General features: G+C 54.1%; 1 protein-coding gene across 2 annotated transcripts in view; it reads right to left on the minus strand.

Moving 5' to 3' along the window:
• EEIG1 (estrogen-induced osteoclastogenesis regulator 1) overlaps positions 1-22,452 on the minus strand; it is a 379,290-nt gene that overhangs the window by 208,703 nt on the left and 148,135 nt on the right. For both annotated transcript variants that reach the window (XM_078646674.1, XM_078646675.1), the window contains one exon: positions 12,342-12,388. In XM_078646674.1, coding sequence (XP_078502800.1) covers positions 12,342-12,388 — 47 coding nt within the window. The remainder of the gene's footprint in view (positions 1-12,341; positions 12,389-22,452) is intronic.

Consider the following 22,452-nt stretch of genomic DNA (forward strand, 5'->3'; position numbering starts at 1 on the left):
TGCCAGACGCAGCTTATATCCAAAGACACTGCTGCCAGACGCAGCTTATATCCAAAGACACTGGAGCCAGACGCAGCTTATATCCAAAGACACTGCTGCCAGACGCAGCTTATATACAAAGACACTGGAGCCAGACGCAGCTTATATCCAAAGACACTGCTGCCAGACGCAGCTTATATCCAACGACACTGGAGCCAGACGCAGCTTATACCCAAAGACACTGCTGCCAGACGCAGCTTATATCCAACGACACTGGAGCCAGACGCAGCTTATATCCAAAGACACTGCTGCCAGACGCTGCTTATATCGAAGACACTGCTGCCAGACGCAGCTTATATCCAAAGACACTGCTGCCAGACGCAGCTTATATCCAAAGACACTGCTGCCAGACTCAGCTTATATCCAAAGACACTGCTGCCAGACGCAGCTTATATCCAAAGACACTGCTGCCAGGCGCAGCTCATATCCAAAGACACTGCTGCTAGACGCAGCTTATATCCAAAGACACTGCTGCCAGACGCAGCTTATATCCAAAGACACTGCTGCCAGACGCAGCTTATATCCAAAGACACTGGAGCCAGACGCAGCTTATATCCAAAGACACTGCTGCCAGACGCAGCTTATATCCAAAGACACTGCTGCCAGACGCAGCTTATATCCAAAGACACTGCTGCCAGACGCAGCTTATATCCAAAGACACTGCTGCCAGACGCAGCGTATATCCAAAGACACTGCTGCCAGACGGAGCTTATATCCAAAGACACTGCTGCCAGACGCAGCTTATATCTAAAGACACTGGAGCCAGACGCAGCGTATATCCAAAGACACTGCTGCCAGACGCACCTTGTATCTAAAGACACTGCTGCCAGACGCAGCTTATATACAAAGACACTGCTGCCAGACGCAGCTTATATCCAAAGACACTGCTGCCAGACGCAGCTTATATCCAACGACACTGGAGCCAGACGCAGCTTATACCCAAAGACACTGCTGCCAGACGCAGCTTATATCCAACGACACTGGAGCCAGACGCAGCTTATATCCAAAGACGCAGCTTACATCCAAAGACACTGCTGCCAGACGCAGCTTATATCCAAAGACACTGCTGCCAGACACAACTTATATCCAAAGACACAGCTAAAGACGCAGCTTATTTCTAAAGACACACCTGCCAGACGCAGCTTATATCCAAAAACACTGCTGCCAGACGCAGCTTATATCCAAAGACACTGCTGCCAGACGCAGCTTATATCCAAAGACACTGCTGCCAGACGCAGCTTATATCCAAAGCCACTGGAGCCAGACGCAGCTTACATCCAAAGACACTGCTGCCAGATGCAGCTTATATACAAAGACACTGCTGCCAGACGCAGCTTATATCCAAAGCCACTGGAGCCAGACGCAGCTTACATCCAAAGACACTGCTGCCAGATGCAGCTTATATACAAAGACACTGCTGCCAGACGCAGCTTATACCCAAAGACACTGCTGCCAGACGCAGCTTATATCCAAAGACACTGGAGCCAGACGCAGCTTATATCCAAAGACACTGGAGCCAGACGCAGCTTATATCCAAAGACACTGCTGCCAGACGCAGCTTATATCCAACGACACTGGAGCCAGACGCAGCTTATATCCAAAGACACTGCTGCCAGACGCTGCTTATATCGAAAGACACTGCTGCCAGACGCAGCTTATATCCAAAGACACTGCTGCCAGACGCAGCTTATATCCAAAGACACTGCTGCCAGACGCAGCTTATATCCAAAGACACTGCTGCCAGACGCAGCTTATATCCAAAGACACTGCTGCCAGACGCAGCTTATATCCAAAGACACTGGAGCCAGACGCAGCTTATATCCAAAGACACTGCTGCCAGACGCAGCTTATATCCAAAGACACTGCTGCCAGACGCAGCTTATATCCAAAGACACTGCTGCCAGACGCAGCTTATATCCAAAGACACTGCTGCCAGACGCAGCTTATATCCAAAGACACTGCTGCCAGATGCAGCGTATATCCAAAGACACTGCTGCCAGACGGAGCTTATATCCAAAGACACTGCTGCCAGACGCAGCTTATATCTAAAGACACTGGAGCCAGACGCAGCGTATATCCAAAGACACTGCTGCCAGACGCACCTTGTATCTAAAGACACTGCTGCCAGACGCAGCTTATATACAAAGACACTGCTGCCAGACGCAGCTTATATCCAAAGACACTGCTGCCAGACGCAGCTTATATCCAAAGACACTGCTGCCAGACGCAGCTTATATCCAAAGACACTGCTGCCAGACGCAGCTTATATACAAAGACACTGGAGCCAGACGCAGCTTATATACAAAGACACTGGAGCCAGACGCAGCTTATATCCAAAGACACTGCTGCCAGACGCAGCTTATATCCAACGACACTGGAGCCAGACGCAGCTTATACCCAAAGACACTGCTGCCAGACGCAGCTTATATCCAACGACACTGGAGCCAGACGCAGCTTATATCCAAAGACGCAGCTTACATCCAAAGACACTGCTGCCAGACGCAGCTTATATCCAAAGACACTGCTGCCAGACACAACTTATATCCAAAGACACAGCTAAAGACGCAGCTTATATCTAAAGACACTCCTGCCAGACGCAGCTTATATCCAAAAACACTGCTGCCAGACGCAGCTTATATCCAAAGACACTGCTGCCAGACGCAGTGCATATCCAAAGACACTGGAGACAGCAGCAGCTTATATCCAAAGACACTGCTGCCAGACGCAGCTTATATCCAAAGCCACTGGAGCCAGACGCAGCTTACATCCAAAGACACTGCTGCCAGACGCAGCTTATATACAAAGACACTGCTGCCAGACGCAGTTTATACCCAAAGACACTGCTGCCAGACGCAGCTTATATCCAAAGACACTGGAGCCAGACGCAGCTTATATCCAAAGACACTGGAGCCAGACGCAGCTTATATCCGAACACACTGCTGCCAGACACAGCTTATATTCAAAGACACTGGAGCCAGACGCAGCTTATATCCAAAGACACTGCTGCCAGACGCACCTTGTATCCAAAGACACTGCTGCCAGACGCACCTTGTATCCAAAGACACTGCTGCCAGACGCAGCGTATATCCAAAGACACTGGAGCCAGACACAACTTATATCCAAAGACACTGCTGCCAGACGCAGCTTATACCCAAAGACACTGCTGCCAGACGCAGCTTATATACAAAGACACTGGAGCCAGACGCAGCTTATATCCAAAGACACTGCTGCCAGACGCAGCGTATATCCAAAGACACTGGAGCCAGACGCAGCGTATATCCAAAGACACTGGAGCCAGACGCAGCTTATATCCAAAGACACTGGAGCCAGACGCAGCTTATATCCAAAGACACTGCTGTCAGACGCTGCTTATATCCAAAGACACTGCTGCCAGACGCAGCTTATATCCAAAGACACTGGAGCCAGACGCAGCTTATATCCAAAGACACTGCTGTCAGACGCTGCTTATATCCAAAGACACTGGAGCCAGACGCAGCTTATATCCAAAGACACTGCTGCCAGACGCAGCTTACATCCAAAGACACTGCTGCCAGACGCAGCTTATATCCAAAGACACTGCTGCCAAACACAACTTATATCCAAAGACACTGCTGCCAGACGCAGCTTATATCCAAAGAACCTGCTGCAAGACGCAGCTTATATCTAAAGACACTCCTGCCAGACGCAGCTTATATCCAAAGACACTGCTGCCAGACGCAGCTTATATCCAAAGACACTGCTGCCAGACGCAGCTTATATCCAAAGACACTGCTGCCAGACACAGCTTATATCCAAAGACACTGCTGCCAGATGCAGCTTATATCCAAAGACACTGCTGCCAGATGCAGCTTATATCCAAAGACACTGCTGCCAGACGCAGCTTATATCCAAAGACACTGGAGCCAGACGCAGCTTACATCCAAAGACACTGCTGCCAGACGCAGCTTATATCAAAGACACTGCTGCCAGACGCAGCTTATACCCAAAGACACTGCTGCCAGACGCAGCTTATATCCAAAGACACTGGAGCCAGACGCAGCTTATATCTAAAGACACTGGAGCCAGACGCAGCTTATATCCGAACACACTGCTGCCAGACACAGCTTATATTCAAAGACACTGGAGCCAGACGCAGCTTATATCCAAAGACACTGCTGCCGGATGCAGCTTATATCCAAAGACACTGCTGCCAGACGCAGCGTATATCCAAAGACACTGGAGCCAGACACAACTTATATCCAAAGACACTGGAGCCAGACGCAGCTTATACCCAAAGACACTGGAGCCAGACGCAGCTTATATCCAAAGACACTGCTGCCAGACGCAGCTTATACCCAAAGACACTGCTGCCAGACGCAGCTTATATACAAAGACACTGGAGCCAGACGCAGCTTATATCCAAAGACACTGCTGCCAGACGCAGCTTATATCCAACGACACTGGAGCCAGACGCAGCTTATATCCAAAGACACTGGAGCCAGACACAACTTATATCCAAAGACACTGCTGCCAGACGCAGCTTATACCCAAAGACACTGCTGCCAGACGCAGCTTATATACAAAGACACTGGAGCCAGACGCAGCTTATATCCAAAGACACTGGAGCCAGACGCAGCTTACATCCAAAGACACTGCTGCCAGACGCAGCTTATATACAAAGACACTGCTGCCAGACGCAGCTTATACCCAAAGACACTGCTGCCAGACGCAGCTTATATCCAAAGACACTGGAGCCAGACGCAGCTTATATCCAAAGACACTGGAGCCAGACGCAGCTTATATCCGAACACACTGCTGCCAGACACAGCTTATATTCAAAGACACTGGAGCCAGACGCAGCTTATATCCAAAGACACTGCTGCCGGATGCAGCTTATATCCAAAGACACTGCTGCCAGACGCAGCGTATATCCAAAGACACTGGAGCCAGACACAACTTATATCCAAAGACACTGCTGCCAGACGCAGCTTATACCCAAAGACACTGCTGCCAGACGCAGCTTATATACAAAGACACTGGAGCCAGACGCAGCTTATATCCAAAGACACTGCTGCCAGACGCAGCGTATATCCAAAGACACTGGAGCCAGACGCAGCTTATACCCAAAGACACTGGAGACAGACGCAGCTTATATCCAAAGACACTGCTGCCAGACGCAGCGTATATACAAAGACACTGGAGCCAGACGCAGCTTATATCCAAAGACACTGGAGCCAGACACAGCTTATATCCAAAGACACTGGAGCCAGACGCAGCTTATATCCAAAGACACTGCTGCCAGATTCAGCTTATATACAAAGACACTGCTGCCAGACGCAGCTTATATCCAAAGACACTGCTGCCAGACGCAGCTTATACCCAAAGACACTGGAGCCAGACGCAGCTTATATCTAAAGACACTGCTGCCAGATTCAGCTTATATACAAAGACACTGCTGCCAGACGCAGCTTATATCCAAAGACACTGCTGCCAGACGCAGCTTATATCCAAAGACACTGCTGCCAGACGCAGCGTATATCCAAAGACACTGCTGCCAGACGGAGCTTATATCCAAAGACACTGCTGCCAGACGCAGCTTATATCTATAGACACTGGAGCCAGACGCAGCGTATATCCAAAGACACTGCTGCCAGACGCACCTTGTATCTAAAGACACTGCTGCCAGACGCAGCTTATATACAAAGACACTGCTGCCAGACGCAGCTTATATCCAAAGACACTGCTGCCAGACGCAGCTTATATCCAAAGACACTGCTGCCAGACGCAGCTTATATCCAAAGACACTGGAGCCAGACGCAGCTTATATCCAAAGACACTGCTGCCAGACGCAGCTTATATACAAAGACACTGGAGCCAGACGCAGCTTATATCCAAAGACACTGCTGCCAGACGCAGCTTATATCCAACGACACTGGAGCCAGACGCAGCTTATACCCAAAGACACTGCTGCCAGACGCAGCTTATATCCAACGACACTGGAGGCAGACGCAGCTTATATCCAAAGACACTGCTGCCAGACGCTGCTTATATCGAAGACACTGCTGCCAGACGCAGCTTATATCCAAAGACACTGCTGCCAGACGCAGCTTATATCCAAAGACACTGCTGCCAGACGCAGCTTATATCCAAAGACACTGCTGCCAGACGCAGCTTATATCCAAAGACACTGCTGCCAGGCGCAGCTCATATCCAAAGACACTGCTGCTAGACGCAGCTTATATCCAAAGACACTGCTGCCAGACGCAGCTTATATCCAAAGACACTGCTGCCAGACGCAGCTTATATCCAAAGACACTGGAGCCAGACGCAGCTTATATCCAAAGACACTGCTGCCAGACGCAGCTTATATCCAAAGACACTGCTGCCAGACGCAGCTTATATCCAAAGACACTGCTGCCAGACGCAGCTTATATCCAAAGACACTGCTGCCAGACGCAGCGTATATCCAAAGACACTGCTGCCAGACGGAGCTTATATCCAAAGACACTGCTGCCAGACGCAGCTTATATCTAAAGACACTGGAGCCAGACGCAGCGTATATCCAAAGACACTGCTGCCAGACGCACCTTGTATCTAAAGACACTGCTGCCAGACGCAGCTTATATACAAAGACACTGCTGCCAGACGCAGCTTATATCCAAAGACACTGCTGCCAGACGCAGCTTATATCCAACGACACTGGAGCCAGACGCAGCTTATACCCAAAGACACTGCTGCCAGACGCAGCTTATATCCAACGACACTGGAGCCAGACGCAGCTTATATCCAAAGACGCAGCTTACATCCAAAGACACTGCTGCCAGACGCAGCTTATATCCAAAGACACTGCTGCCAGACACAACTTATATCCAAAGACACAGCTAAAGACGCAGCTTATATCTAAAGACACACCTGCCAGACGCAGCTTATATCCAAAAACACTGCTGCCAGACGCAGCTTATATCCAAAGACACTGCTGCCAGACGCAGCTTATATCCAAAGACACTGCTGCCAGACGCAGCTTATATCCAAAGCCACTGGAGCCAGACGCAGCTTACATCCAAAGACACTGCTGCCAGATGCAGCTTATATACAAAGACACTGCTGCCAGACGCAGCTTATATCCAAAGCCACTGGAGCCAGACGCAGCTTACATCCAAAGACACTGCTGCCAGATGCAGCTTATATACAAAGACACTGCTGCCAGACGCAGCTTATACCCAAAGACACTGCTGCCAGACGCAGCTTATATCCAAAGACACTGGAGCCAGACGCAGCTTATATCCAAAGACACTGGAGCCAGACGCAGCTTATATCCAAAGACACTGCTGCCAGACGCAGCTTATATCCAACGACACTGGAGCCAGACGCAGCTTATATCCAAAGACACTGCTGCCAGACGCTGCTTATATCGAAAGACACTGCTGCCAGACGCAGCTTATATCCAAAGACACTGCTGCCAGACGCAGCTTATATCCAAAGACACTGCTGCCAGACGCAGCTTATATCCAAAGACACTGCTGCCAGACGCAGCTTATATCCAAAGACACTGCTGCCAGACGCAGCTTATATCCAAAGACACTGGAGCCAGACGCAGCTTATATCCAAAGACACTGCTGCCAGACGCAGCTTATATCCAAAGACACTGCTGCCAGACGCAGCTTATATCCAAAGACACTGCTGCCAGACGCAGCTTATATCCAAAGACACTGCTGCCAGACGCAGCTTATATCCAAAGACACTGCTGCCAGACGCAGCTTATATCTAAAGACACTGGAGCCAGACGCAGCGTATATCCAAAGACACTGCTGCCAGACGCACCTTGTATCTAAAGACACTGCTGCCAGACGCAGCTTATATACAAAGACACTGCTGCCAGACGCAGCTTATATCCAAAGACACTGCTGCCAGACGCAGCTTATATCCAAAGACACTGGAGCCAGACGCAGCTTATATCCAAAGACACTGCTGCCAGACGCAGCTTATATACAAAGACACTGGAGCCAGACGCAGCTTATATCCAAAGACACTGCTGCCAGACGCAGCTTATATCCAACGACACTGGAGCCAGACGCAGCTTATACCCAAAGACACTGCTGCCAGACGCAGCTTATATCCAACGACACTGGAGCCAGACGCAGCTTATATCCAAAGACGCAGCTTACATCCAAAGACACTGCTGCCAGACGCAGCTTATATCCAAAGACACTGCTGCCAGACACAACTTATATCCAAAGACACAGCTAAAGACGCAGCTTATATCTAAAGACACTCCTGCCAGACGCAGCTTATATCCAAAAACACTGCTGCCAGACGCAGCTTATATCCAAAGACACTGCTGCCAGACGCAGTGCATATCCAAAGACACTGGAGACAGACGCAGCTTATATCCAAAGACACTGCTGCCAGACGCAGCTTATATCCAAAGCCACTGGAGCCAGACGCAGCTTACATCCAAAGACACTGCTGCCAGACGCAGCTTATATACAAAGACACTGCTGCCAGACGCAGTTTATACCCAAAGACACTGCTGCCAGACGCAGCTTATATCCAAAGACACTGGAGCCAGACGCAGCTTATATCCAAAGACACTGGAGCCAGACGCAGCTTATATCCGAACACACTGCTGCCAGACACAGCTTATATTCAAAGACACTGGAGCCAGACGCAGCTTATATCCAAAGACACTGCTGCCAGACGCACCTTGTATCCAAAGACACTGCTGCCAGACGCACCTTGTATCCAAAGACACTGCTGCCAGACGCAGCGTATATCCAAAGACACTGGAGCCAGACACAACTTATATCCAAAGACACTGCTGCCAGACGCAGCTTATACCCAAAGACACTGCTGCCAGACGCAGCTTATATACAAAGACACTGGAGCCAGACGCAGCTTATATCCAAAGACACTGCTGCCAGACGCAGCGTATATCCAAAGACACTGGAGCCAGACGCAGCGTATATCCAAAGACACTGGAGCCAGACGCAGCTTATATCCAAAGACACTGGAGCCAGACGCAGCTTATATCCAAAGACACTGCTGTCAGACGCTGCTTATATCCAAAGACACTGCTGCCAGACGCAGCTTATATCCAAAGACACTGGAGCCAGACGCAGCTTATATCCAAAGACACTGCTGTCAGACGCTGCTTATATCCAAAGACACTGGAGCCAGACGCAGCTTATATCCAAAGACACTGCTGCCAGACGCAGCTTACATCCAAAGACACTGCTGCCAGACGCAGCTTATATCCAAAGACACTGCTGCCAAACACAACTTATATCCAAAGACACTGCTGCCAGACGCAGCTTATATCCAAAGAACCTGCTGCAAGACGCAGCTTATATCTAAAGACACTCCTGCCAGACGCAGCTTATATCCAAAGACACTGCTGCCAGACGCAGCTTATATCCAAAGACACTGCTGCCAGACGCAGCTTATATCCAAAGACACTGCTGCCAGACACAGCTTATATCCAAAGACACTGCTGCCAGACGCAGCTTATATCCAAAGACACTGCTGCCAGACGCAGCTTATATCCAAAGACACTGGAGCCAGACGCAGCTTACATCCAAAGACACTGCTGCCAGACGCAGCTTATATCCAAAGACACTGCTGCCAGACGCAGCTTATACCCAAAGACACTGCTGCCAGACGCAGCTTATATCCAAAGACACTGGAGCCAGACGCAGCTTATATCCAAAGACACTGGAGCCAGACGCAGCTTATATCCGAACACACTGCTGCCAGACACAGCTTATATTCAAAGACACTGGAGCCAGACGCAGCTTATATCCAAAGACACTGCTGCCGGATGCAGCTTATATCCAAAGACACTGCTGCCAGACGCAGCGTATATCCAAAGACACTGGAGCCAGACACAACTTATATCCAAAGACACTGGAGCCAGACGCAGCTTATACCCAAAGACACTGGAGCCAGACGCAGCTTATATCCAAAGACACTGCTGCCAGACGCAGCTTATACCCAAAGACACTGCTGCCAGACGCAGCTTATATACAAAGACACTGGAGCCAGACGCAGCTTATATCCAAAGACACTGCTGCCAGACGCAGCTTATATCCAACGACACTGGAGCCAGACGCAGCTTATATCCAAAGACACTGGAGCCAGACACAACTTATATCCAAAGACACTGCTGCCAGACGCAGCTTATACCCAAAGACACTGCTGCCAGACGCAGCTTATATACAAAGACACTGGAGCCAGACGCAGCTTATATCCAAAGACACTGGAGCCAGACGCAGCTTACATCCAAAGACACTGCTGCCAGACGCAGCTTATATACAAAGACACTGCTGCCAGACGCAGCTTATACCCAAAGACACTGCTGCCAGACGCAGCTTATATCCAAAGACACTGGAGCCAGACGCAGCTTATATCCAAAGACACTGGAGCCAGACGCAGCTTATATCCGAACACACTGCTGCCAGACACAGCTTATATTCAAAGACACTGGAGCCAGACGCAGCTTATATCCAAAGACACTGCTGCCGGATGCAGCTTATATCCAAAGACACTGCTGCCAGACGCAGCGTATATCCAAAGACACTGGAGCCAGACACAACTTATATCCAAAGACACTGCTGCCAGACGCAGCTTATACCCAAAGACACTGCTGCCAGACGCAGCTTATATACAAAGACACTGGAGCCAGACGCAGCTTATATCCAAAGACACTGCTGCCAGACGCAGCGTATATCCAAAGACACTGGAGCCAGACGCAGCTTATACCCAAAGACACTGGAGACAGACGCAGCTTATATCCAAAGACACTGCTGCCAGACGCAGCGTATATACAAAGACACTGGAGCCAGACGCAGCTTATATCCAAAGACACTGGAGCCAGACACAGCTTATATCCAAAGACACTGGAGCCAGACGCAGCTTATATCCAAAGACACTGCTGCCAGATTCAGCTTATATACAAAGACACTGCTGCCAGACGCAGCTTATATCCAAAGACACTGCTGCCAGACGCAGCTTATACCCAAAGACACTGGAGCCAGACGCAGCTTATATCTAAAGACACTGCTGCCAGATTCAGCTTATATACAAAGACACTGCTGCCAGACGCAGCTTATATCCAAAGACACTGCTGCCAGACGCAGCTTATACCCAAAGACACTGCTGCCAGACGCAGCTTATATCCAAAGACACTGCTGCCAGACGCAGCTTATATCCAAAGACACTGCTGCCAGACGCAGCTTATATCCAAAGACACTGCTGCCAGACGCAGCTTATATCCAAAGACACTGCTGCCAGACGCAGCTTATATCCAAAGACACTGCTGCCAGACGCAGCTTATATCCAAAGACACTGCTGCCAGGCGCAGCTCATATCCAAAGACACTGCTGCCAGACGCAGCTTATATCCAAAGACACTGCTGCCAGACGCAGCTTATATCCAAAGACACTGCTGCCAGACGCAGCTTATATCCAAAGACACTGGAGCCAGACGCAGCTTATATACAAAGACACTGCTGCCAGACGCAGCTTAAATCCATAGACACTGCTGCCAGACGCAGCTTATATCCAAAGACACTGCTGCCAGACGCAGCTTATATCCAAAGACACTGCTGCCAGACGCAGCGTATATCCAAAGACACTGCTGCCAGACGGAGCTTATATCCAAAGACACTGCTGCCAGACGCAGCTTATATCTAAAGACACTGGAGCCAGACGCAGCGTATATCCAAAGACACTGCTGCCAGACGCACCTTGTATCTAAAGACACTGCTGTCAGACGCAGCTTATATACAAAGACACTGCTGCCAGACGCAGCTTATATCCAAAGACACTGGAGCCAGACGCAGCTTATATCCAAAGACACTGGAGCCAGACGCAGCTTATATCCAAAGACACTGCTGCCAGACGCAGCTTATATACAAAGACACTGGAGCCAGACGCAGCTTATATCCAAAGACACTGGAGCCAGACGCAGCTTATATCCAAAGACACTGCTGCCAGACGCAGCTAATACCCAAAGACACTGCTGCCAGACGCAGCTTATATCCAAAGACACTGCTGCCAGACGCAGCTTATATCCAAACACACTGGAGCCAGACGAACCTTGTATCCAAAGACACTGCTGCCAGACGCTGCATTTGTAGCCAAAGATGGTGCAGTCATTGTTCAACCATTGATGTTGGTGCAGGCACTGTATACATCTAAAGACATTTCTTCCTGGTCACTTTTGTGAGACACATAGAGCAAGCCATATGGGCATGGATGAAAAAGCAACAACAGCCCTCGGAATCTACCTCCAAGGAACACCACAATAGATATTTGATTACTCACCTTTTGAAGCAAGGATCTCCTGAGAGAAGGGACATTCCAATTGTGACCTGTTGGAGAAGAGATATAGTCAGAGATACGAGAAGAGACCACAGGATGAAGAAAAGCTGATGAAGGGACGCAGATAAAAGAGGGCCTACAGGCTGTTAGAGAGGTGAAGGAGGCAGTACTTGCAGGATGTCAGAGAAGGGATGGATGCTGTGAGAAGAGACAGGTGCTTGAGGTGTGAGGTGGTGCTGGAAACAGACAGACCTTGTAGGATGTTAGAGGAGAGGGCAGAGCAGGCATGAGTTTCAGGATGTCAGAGGGGAGTGAAGTGCTGGGAGAGGACGTACGACCTAGAGCATTTCAGAGAGTGGAGGGATGCTGGGAGAAGACTTCTAGGAGATCAGAGTGAAGCTGGGAAAGGAGGAGTGCTGGGAGAGAAGACAATATGCAGGGAGTCCTGAGAAAGGAGGCAGGGCCTGCAGACTGTCAGAGGGGGGGAGAGCGGTGAGGCAGGATTTGCAGACTGTCAGAGAGGGGAGAGCGGCGAGGCAGGATTTGCAGACTGTCAGAGGGGAGAGAGGCGAGGCAGGATTTGCAGACTGTCAGAGGGGGGAGAGCGGCGAGGCAGGATTTGCAGACTGTCAGAGGGGAGAGCGGTGAGGCAGGATTTGCAGACTGTCAGAGAGGGGAGAGCGGTGAGGCAGGATTTGCAGACTGTCAGAGAGGGGAGAGCGGTGAGGCAGGATTTGCAGACTGTCAGAGAGGGGAGAGCGGTGAGGCAGGATTTGCAGACTGTCAGAGAGGGGAGAGCAGTGAGGCAGGATTTGCAGACTGTCAGAGAGGGGAGAGCGGTGAGGCAGGATTTGCAGACTGTCAGAGAGGGGAGAGCAGTGAGGCAGGATTTGCAGACTGTCAGAGGGGAGAGCAGTGAGGCAGGATTTGCAGACTGTCAGAGGGGAGAGCAGTGAGGCAGGATTTGCAGACTGTCAGAGGGGAGAGCGGCGAGGCAGGATTTGCAGACTGTCAGAGGGGAGAGCGGTGAGGCAGGATTTGCAGGATGTCAGAGGGGAGAGCGATGAGGCAGGATTTGCAGACTGTCAGAGGGGGGAGAGCGGTGAGGCAGGATTTGCAGGATGTCAGAGGGGAGAGCGGTGAGGCAGGATTTGCAGGATGTCAGAGGGGAGAGCGGTGACGCAGGGACTGCAGACTGTCAGAGGGGGGAGAGCGGTGAGGCAGGATTTGCAGGATGTCAGAGGGGAGAGCGATGAGGCAGGATTTGCAGACTGTCAGAGGGGAGAGCGGCGAGGCAGGATTTGCAGACTGTCAGAGAGGGGAGAGCGGCGAGGCAGGATTTGCAGACTGTCAGAGGGGAGAGCGGTGAGGCTGGATTTGCAGACTGTCAGAGGGGAGAGCGGTGAGGCAGGGCCTGCAGACTGTCAGAGGGGAGAGCGGCGAGGCAGGATTTGCAGACTGTCAGAGGGGGGAGAGCGGTGAGGCAGGATTTGCAGGATGTCAGAGAGGGGAAAGCGGTGAGGCAGGGTTTGCAGACTGTCAGAGGGGAGAGCGGTGAGGCAGGATTTGCAGACTGTCAGAGAGGGGAGAGCGGCGAGGCAGGATTTGCAGACTGTCAGAGGGGAGAGCGGTGAGGCTGGATTTGCAGACTGTCAGAGGGGAGAGCGGTGAGGCAGGGCCTGCAGACTGTCAGAGGGGAGAGCGGCGAGGCAGGATTTGCAGACTGTCAGAGGGGGGAGAGCGGTGAGGCAGGATTTGCAGGATGTCAGAGAGGGGAAAGCGGTGAGGCAGGGTTTGCAGACTGTCAGAGGGGAGAGCGGTGAGGCAGGATTTGCAGGATGTCAGAGGGGAGAGCGGTGAGGCAGGATTTGCAGACTGTCAGAGGGGAGAGCGGTGAGGCAGGATTTGCAGACTGTCAGAGAGGGGAGAGCGGTGAGGCAGGATTTGCAGACTGTCAGAGAGGGGAGAGCGGTGAGGCAGGATTTGCAGACTGTCAGAGAGGGGAGAGCGGTGAGGCAGGATTTGCAGACTGTCAGAGAGGGGAGAGCAGTGAGGCAGGATTTGCAGACTGTCAGAGAGGGGAGAGCGGTGAGGCAGGATTTGCAGACTGTCAGAGAGGGGAGAGCAGTGAGGCAGGATTTGCAGACTGTCAGAGGGGAGAGCAGTGAGGCAGGATTTGCAGACTGTCAGAGGGGAGAGCAGTGAGGCAGGATTTGCAGACTGTCAGAGGGGAGAGCGGCGAGGCAGGATTTGCAGACTGTCAGAGGGGAGAGCGGTGAGGCAGGATTTGCAGGATGTCAGAGGGGAGAGCGATGAGGCAGGATTTGCAGACTGTCAGAGGGGGGAGAGCGGTGAGGCAGGATTTGCAGGATGTCAGAGGGGAGAGCGGTGAGGCAGGATTTGCAGGATGTCAGAGGGGAGAGCGGTGACGCAGGGACTGCAGACTGTCAGAGGGGGGAGAGCGGTGAGGCAGGATTTGCAGGATGTCAGAGGGGAGAGCGATGAGGCTGGATTTGCAGACTGTCAGAGGGGAGAGCGGCGAGGCAGGATTTGCAGGATGTCAGAGGGGAGAGCGATGAGGCAGGATTTGCAGACTGTCAGAGGGGAGAGCGGTGAGGCAGGATTTGCAGGATGTCAGAGGGGAGAGCGATGAGGCAGGATTTGCAGACTGTCAGAGGGGAGAGCGGTGAGGCAGGATTTGCAGGATGTCAGAGGGGAGAGCGGTGAGGCAGAATTTGCAGACTGTCAGAGAGGGGAGAGCGGTGAGGCGGGATTTGCAGACTGTCGGAGGGGAGAGCGGCGAGGCAGGATTTGCAGACTGTCAGAGGGGAGAGCGGTGAGGCAGGGTTTGCAGACTGTCAGAGGGGAGAGCGGTGAGGCAGGATTTGCAGACTGTCAGAGGGGAGAGCGGTGAGGCAGGATTTGCAGACTGTCAGAGGGGAGAGCGGTGAGGCAGGATTTGCAGACTGTCAGAGGGGAGAGCGGCGAGGCAGGATTTGCAGACTGTCAGAGGGGGGAGAGCGGTGAGGCAGGATTTGCAGACTGTCAGAGGGGGGAGAGCGGTGAGGCAGGATTTGCAGACTGTCAGAGAGGGGAGAGCGGTGAGGCAGGATTTGCAGACTGTCAGAGAGGGGAGAGCGGCGAGGCAGGATTTGCAGACTGTCAGGGAGGGGAGAGCGGTGAGGCAGGATTTGCAGACTGTCAGAGGGGAGAGCGGTGAGGCACGATTTGCAGACTGTCAGAGGGGAGAGCGGTGAGGCAGGATTTGCAGACTGTCAGAGGGGAGAGCGGTGAGGCACGATTTGCAGACTGTCAGGGAGGGGAGAGCGGTGAGGCAGGATTTGCAGACTGTCAGAGGGGGGAGAGCGGTGAGGCAGGATTTGCAGACTGTCAGAGAGGGGAGAGCGTTGAGGCAGGATTTGCAGACTGTCAGAGGGGGAGAGCGGTGAGGCAGGATTTGCAGACTGTCAGAGGGGGGAGAGCGGTGAGGCAGGATTTGCAGACTGTCAGAGGGGGGAGAGCGGTGAGGCAGGATTTGCAGGATGTCAGAGAGGGGAGAGCGGTGAGGCAGGGTTTGCAGACTGTCAGAGGGGAGAGCGGTGAGGCAGGATTTGCAGGATGTCAGAGGGGAGAGCGGTGAGGCAGGATTTGCAGACTGTCAGAGGGGAGAGCGGTGAGGCACGATTTGCAGACTGTCAGAGGGGAGAGCGGTGAGGCAGGATTTGCAGACTGTCAGAGGGGAGAGCGTGAGGCAGGATTTGCAGACTGTCAGAGAGGGGTGAGCGGTGAGGCAGGATTTGCAGACTGTCAGAGGGGAGAGCGTTGAGGCAGGATTTGCAGACTGTCAGAGGGGAGAGCATGAGGCAGGATTTGCAGACTGTCAGAGGGGGGAGAGCGGTGAGGCAGGGTTTGCAGACTGTCAGAGGGGAGAGCGTGAGGCAGGATTTGCAGACTGTCAGAGAGGGGTGAGCGGTGAGGCAGGATTTGCAGACTGTCAGAGGGGAGAGCGTTGAGGCAGGATTTGCAGACTGTCAGAGGGGAGAGCATGAGGCAGGATTTGCAGACTGTCAGAGGGGTGAGCGGTGAGGCAGGATTTGCAGACTGTCAGGGAGGGGAGAGCGGTGAGGCAGGATTTGCAGGATGTCAGAGGGGAGAGCGGTGAGGTAGGATTTGCAGACTGTCAGAGAGGGGAGAGCGGCGAGGCAGGATTTGCAGACTGTCAGAGGGGAGAGCGTTGAGGCAGGATTTGCAGACTGTCAGAGGGGAGAGCATGAGGCAGGATTTGCAGACTGTCAGAGAGGGGTGAGCGGTGAGGCAGGATTTGCAGACTGTCAGGGAGGGGAGAGCGGTGAGGCAGGATTTGCAGGATGTCAGAGGGGAGAGCGGTGAGGCAGGATTTGCAGACTGTCAGAGAGGGGAGAGCGGCGAGGCAGGATTTGCAGACTGTCAGAGGGGGGAGAGCGGTGAGGCAGGATTTGCAGACTGTCAGAGGGGGGAGAGCGGTGAGGCAGGATTTGCAGACTGTCAGAGGGGGGAGAGCGGCGAGGCAGGATTTGGAGGATGTCAGAGAGGGGAGAGCGTTGAGGCAGGATTTGCAGACTGTCAGAGGGGGAGAGCGGTGAGGCAGGATTTGCAGACTGTCAGAGAGGGGAGAGCGGCGAGGCAGGATTTGCAGACTGTCAGAGGGGGGAGAGCGGTGAGGCAGGATTTGCAGACTGTCAGAGGGGAGAGAGGCGAGGCAGGATTTGCAGACTGTCAGAGGGGTGAGCGGTGAGGCAGGATTTGCAGACTGTCAGAGGGGAGAGCGGTGAGGCGGGATTTGCAGACTGTCAGAGAGGGGAGAGCGGTGAGGCAGGATTTGCAGACTGTCAGAGAGGGGAGAGCGGTGAGGCAGGATTTGCAGACTGTCAGAAAAGGGGAGAGCGGTGAGGCAGGATTTGCAGACTGTCAGAAAAGGGGAGAGCGGTGAGGCAGGGTTTGCAGATTGTTAGAGGGGAGAGCGGCGAGGCAGGATTTGCAGACTGTCAGAAAAGGGGAGAGCGGTGAGGCAGGATTTGCAGACTGTCAGAGGGGAGAGCGGTGAGGCAGGGTTTGCAGATTGTTAGAGGGGAGAGCGGTGAGGCAGGATTTGCAGACTGTCAGAGAGGAGAGAGCGGTGAGGCAGGATTTGCAGGATGTCAGAGAGGGGAGAGCGGTGAGGCAGGATTTGCAGACTGTCAGAGAGGGGAGAGCGGCGAGGCAGGATTTGCAGGATGTCAGAGAGGGGAGAGCGGTGAGGCAGGATTTGCAGACTGTCAGAGAGGGGAGAGCGGTGAGGCAGGATTTGCAGACTGTCAGAGAGGGGAGAGCGGCGAGGCAGGATTTGCAGACTGTCAGAGGGGAGAGAGGTGAGGCAGGATTTGCAGGATGTCAGAGGGGAGAGCGGTGAGGCAGGATTTGCAGGATGTCAGAGAGGAGAGAGCGGTGAGGCAGGATTTGCAGGATGTCAGAGGGGAGAGAGCGGTGAGGCAGGATTTGCAGACTGTCAGGGAGGGGAGAGCGGTGAGGCAGGATTTGCAGGATGTCAGAGGGGAGAGCGGTGAGGTAGGATTTGCAGACTGTCAGAGGGGAGAGCGGTGAGGCAGGGACTGCAGACTGTCAGAGGGGGAGAGCGGCGAGGCAGGGACTGCAGACTGTCAGAGGGGAGAGCGGCGAGGCAGGGTTTGCAGACTGTCAGAGGGGAGAGCGGTGAGGCAGGATTTGCAGACTGTCAGAGGGGAGAGCGGTGAGGCAGGATTTGCAGACTGTCAGAGGGGAGAGCGGTGAGGCTGGATTTGTAGACTGTCAGAGGTGAGAGCGGTGAGGCAGGGACTACAGACTGTCAGAGGGGAGAGCGGTGAGGCAGGGTTTGCAGGATGTCAGAGGGGAGAGAGCGGTGAGGCAGGATTTGCAGACTGTCAGGGAGGGGAGAGCGGTGAGGCAGGATTTGCAGGATGTCAGAGGGGAGAGAGCGGTGAGGCAGGATTTGCAGACTGTCAGGGAGGGGAGAGCGGTGAGGCAGGATTTGCAGGATGTCAGAGGGGAGAGCGGTGAGGCAGGATTTGCAGGATGTCAGAGGGGAGAGCGGTGAGGCAGGATTTGCAGACTGTCAGAGGGGAGAGCGGTGAGGATTTGCAGACTGTCAGAGAGGAGAGAGCGGTGAGGCAGGATTTGCAGACTGTCAGAGGGGAGAGCGTGAGGCAGGATTTGCAGACTGTCAGAGGGGAGAGCGGTGAGGCAGGATTTGCAGACTGTCAGAGAGGGGAGAGCGGTGAGGCAGGATTTGCAGACTGTCAGAGGGGAGAGCGGTGAGGCAGGATTTGCAGACTGTCAGAGAGGGGAGAGCGGTGAGGCAGGATTTGCAGACTGTCAGAGGGGAGAGCGGTGAGGCAGGGACTGCAGACTGTCAGAGGGGGAGAGCGGCGAGGCAGGATTTGCAGACTGTCAGAGGAGAGCGGTGAGGCAGGATTTGCAGGATGTCAGAGAGGGGAGAGCGGTGAGGCAGGATTTGCAGACTGTCAGAGAGGGGAGAGCGGCGAGGCAGGGTTTGCAGACTGTCAGAGGGGAGAGCGGTGAGGCAGGATTTGCAGACTGTCCGAGAGGGGAGAGCGGCGAGGCAGGGTTTGCAGACTGTCAGAGGGGAGAGCGGTGAGGCTGGATTTGTAGACTGTCAGAGGTGAGAGCGGTGAGGCAGGGACTACAGACTGTCAGAGGAGGAGAGCGGCGAGGCAGGATTTGCAGGATGTCAGAGGGGAGAGCGGTGAGGCAGGATTTGCAGACTGTCAGAGGGGGGAGAGCGGTGAGGCAGGATTTGCAGACTGTCAGAGGGGAGAGCGGCGAGGCAGGATTTGCAGACTGTCAGAGAGGGGAGAGCGGTGAGGCAGGATTTGCAGACTGTCAGAGGGGGGAGAGCGGCGAGGCAGGATTTGCAGACTGTCAGAGGGGGGAGAGCGGTGAGGCAGGATTTGCAGGATGTCAGAGAGGGGAGAGCGGCGAGGCAGGATTTGCAGACTGTCAGAGGAGAGCGGTGAGGCAGGATTTGCAGACTGTCAGAGAGGGGAGAGCGGCGAGGCAGGGTTTGCAGACTGTCAGAGGGGAGAGCGGTGAGGCAGGATTTGCAGACTGTCAGAGGGGAGAGCGGTGAGGCAGGATTTGCAGACTGTCAGAGGGGAGAGCGGTGAGGCAGGATTTGCAGACTGTCAGAGGGGAGAGCGGTGAGGCTGGATTTGTAGACTGTCAGAGGTGAGAGCGGTGAGGCAGGGACTACAGACTGTCAGAGGGGAGAGCGGCGAGGCAGGATTTGCAGGATGTCAGAGAGGGGAGAGCGGTGAGGCAGGATTTGCAGGATGTCACGGGGGAGAGCGGTGAGGCTGGATTTGCAGACTGTCAGAGGGGAGAGCGGTGAGGCTGGATTTGCAGACTGTCAGAGGGGAGAGCGGTGAGGCTGGATTTGCAGACTGTCAGAGGTGAGAGCGGTGAGGCAGGGACTGCAGACTGTCAGAGGGGGAGAGCGGCGAGGCAGGATTTGCAGACTGTCAGAGAGGGGAGAGCGGTGAGGCAGGATTTGCAGACTGTCAGAGAGGGGAGAGCGGTGAGGCAGGATTTGCAGACTGTCAGAAAAGGGGAGAGCGGTGAGGCAGGATTTGCAGACTGTCAGAAAAGGGGAGAGCGGTGAGGCAGGGTTTGCAGATTGTTAGAGGGGAGAGCGGCGAGGCAGGATTTGCAGACTGTCAGAAAAGGGGAGAGCGGTGAGGCAGGATTTGCAGACTGTCAGAGGGGAGAGCGGTGAGGCAGGGTTTGCAGATTGTTAGAGGGGAGAGCGGTGAGGCAGGATTTGCAGACTGTCAGAGAGGAGAGAGCGGTGAGGCAGGATTTGCAGGATGTCAGAGAGGGGAGAGCGGTGAGGCAGGATTTGCAGACTGTCAGAGAGGGGAGAGCGGCGAGGCAGGATTTGCAGGATGTCAGAGAGGGGAGAGCGGTGAGGCAGGATTTGCAGACTGTCAGAGAGGGGAGAGCGGTGAGGCAGGATTTGCAGACTGTCAGAGAGGGGAGAGCGGCGAGGCAGGATTTGCAGACTGTCAGAGGGGAGAGAGGTGAGGCAGGATTTGCAGGATGTCAGAGGGGAGAGCGGTGAGGCAGGATTTGCAGGATGTCAGAGAGGAGAGAGCGGTGAGGCAGGATTTGCAGGATGTCAGAGGGGAGAGAGCGGTGAGGCAGGATTTGCAGACTGTCAGGGAGGGGAGAGCGGTGAGGCAGGATTTGCAGGATGTCAGAGGGGAGAGCGGTGAGGTAGGATTTGCAGACTGTCAGAGGGGAGAGCGGTGAGGCAGGGACTGCAGACTGTCAGAGGGGGAGAGCGGCGAGGCAGGGACTGCAGACTGTCAGAGGGGAGAGCGGCGAGGCAGGGTTTGCAGACTGTCAGAGGGGAGAGCGGTGAGGCAGGATTTGCAGACTGTCAGAGGGGAGAGCGGTGAGGCAGGATTTGCAGACTGTCAGAGGGGAGAGCGGTGAGGCTGGATTTGTAGACTGTCAGAGGTGAGAGCGGTGAGGCAGGGACTACAGACTGTCAGAGGGGAGAGCGGTGAGGCAGGGTTTGCAGGATGTCAGAGGGGAGAGAGCGGTGAGGCAGGATTTGCAGACTGTCAGGGAGGGGAGAGCGGTGAGGCAGGATTTGCAGGATGTCAGAGGGGAGAGAGCGGTGAGGCAGGATTTGCAGACTGTCAGGGAGGGGAGAGCGGTGAGGCAGGATTTGCAGGATGTCAGAGGGGAGAGCGGTGAGGCAGGATTTGCAGGATGTCAGAGGGGAGAGCGGTGAGGCAGGATTTGCAGACTGTCAGAGGGGAGAGCGGTGAGGATTTGCAGACTGTCAGAGAGGAGAGAGCGGTGAGGCAGGATTTGCAGACTGTCAGAGGGGAGAGCGTGAGGCAGGATTTGCAGACTGTCAGAGGGGAGAGCGGTGAGGCAGGATTTGCAGACTGTCAGAGAGGGGAGAGCGGTGAGGCAGGATTTGCAGACTGTCAGAGGGGAGAGCGGTGAGGCAGGATTTGCAGACTGTCAGAGAGGGGAGAGCGGTGAGGCAGGATTTGCAGACTGTCAGAGGGGAGAGCGGTGAGGCAGGGACTGCAGACTGTCAGAGGGGGAGAGCGGCGAGGCAGGATTTGCAGACTGTCAGAGGAGAGCGGTGAGGCAGGATTTGCAGGATGTCAGAGAGGGGAGAGCGGTGAGGCAGGATTTGCAGACTGTCAGAGAGGGGAGAGCGGCGAGGCAGGGTTTGCAGACTGTCAGAGGGGAGAGCGGTGAGGCAGGATTTGCAGACTGTCCGAGAGGGGAGAGCGGCGAGGCAGGGTTTGCAGACTGTCAGAGGGGAGAGCGGTGAGGCTGGATTTGTAGACTGTCAGAGGTGAGAGCGGTGAGGCAGGGACTACAGACTGTCAGAGGAGGAGAGCGGCGAGGCAGGATTTGCAGGATGTCAGAGGGGAGAGCGGTGAGGCAGGATTTGCAGACTGTCAGAGGGGGGAGAGCGGTGAGGCAGGATTTGCAGACTGTCAGAGGGGAGAGCGGCGAGGCAGGATTTGCAGACTGTCAGAGAGGGGAGAGCGGTGAGGCAGGATTTGCAGACTGTCAGAGGGGGGAGAGCGGCGAGGCAGGATTTGCAGACTGTCAGAGGGGGGAGAGCGGTGAGGCAGGATTTGCAGGATGTCAGAGAGGGGAGAGCGGCGAGGCAGGATTTGCAGACTGTCAGAGGAGAGCGGTGAGGCAGGATTTGCAGACTGTCAGAGAGGGGAGAGCGGCGAGGCAGGGTTTGCAGACTGTCAGAGAGGGGAGAGCGGTGAGGCAGGGACTACAGACTGTCAGAGGGGAGAGCGGCGAGGCAGGATTTGCAGGATGTCAGAGAGGGGAGAGCGGTGAGGCAGGATTTGCAGGATGTCACGGGGGAGAGCGGTGAGGCTGGATTTGCAGACTGTCAGAGGGGAGAGCGGTGAGGCTGGATTTGCAGACTGTCAGAGGGGAGAGCGGTGAGGCTGGATTTGCAGACTGTCAGAGGTGAGAGCGGTGAGGCAGGGACTGCAGACTGTCAGAGGGGGAGAGCGGCGAG

This window comes from Lissotriton helveticus, chromosome 5_2, assembly GCF_964261635.1.
Source record: "Lissotriton helveticus chromosome 5_2, aLisHel1.1, whole genome shotgun sequence".
NCBI classification, from domain to species: domain Eukaryota; kingdom Metazoa; phylum Chordata; class Amphibia; order Caudata; family Salamandridae; genus Lissotriton; species Lissotriton helveticus.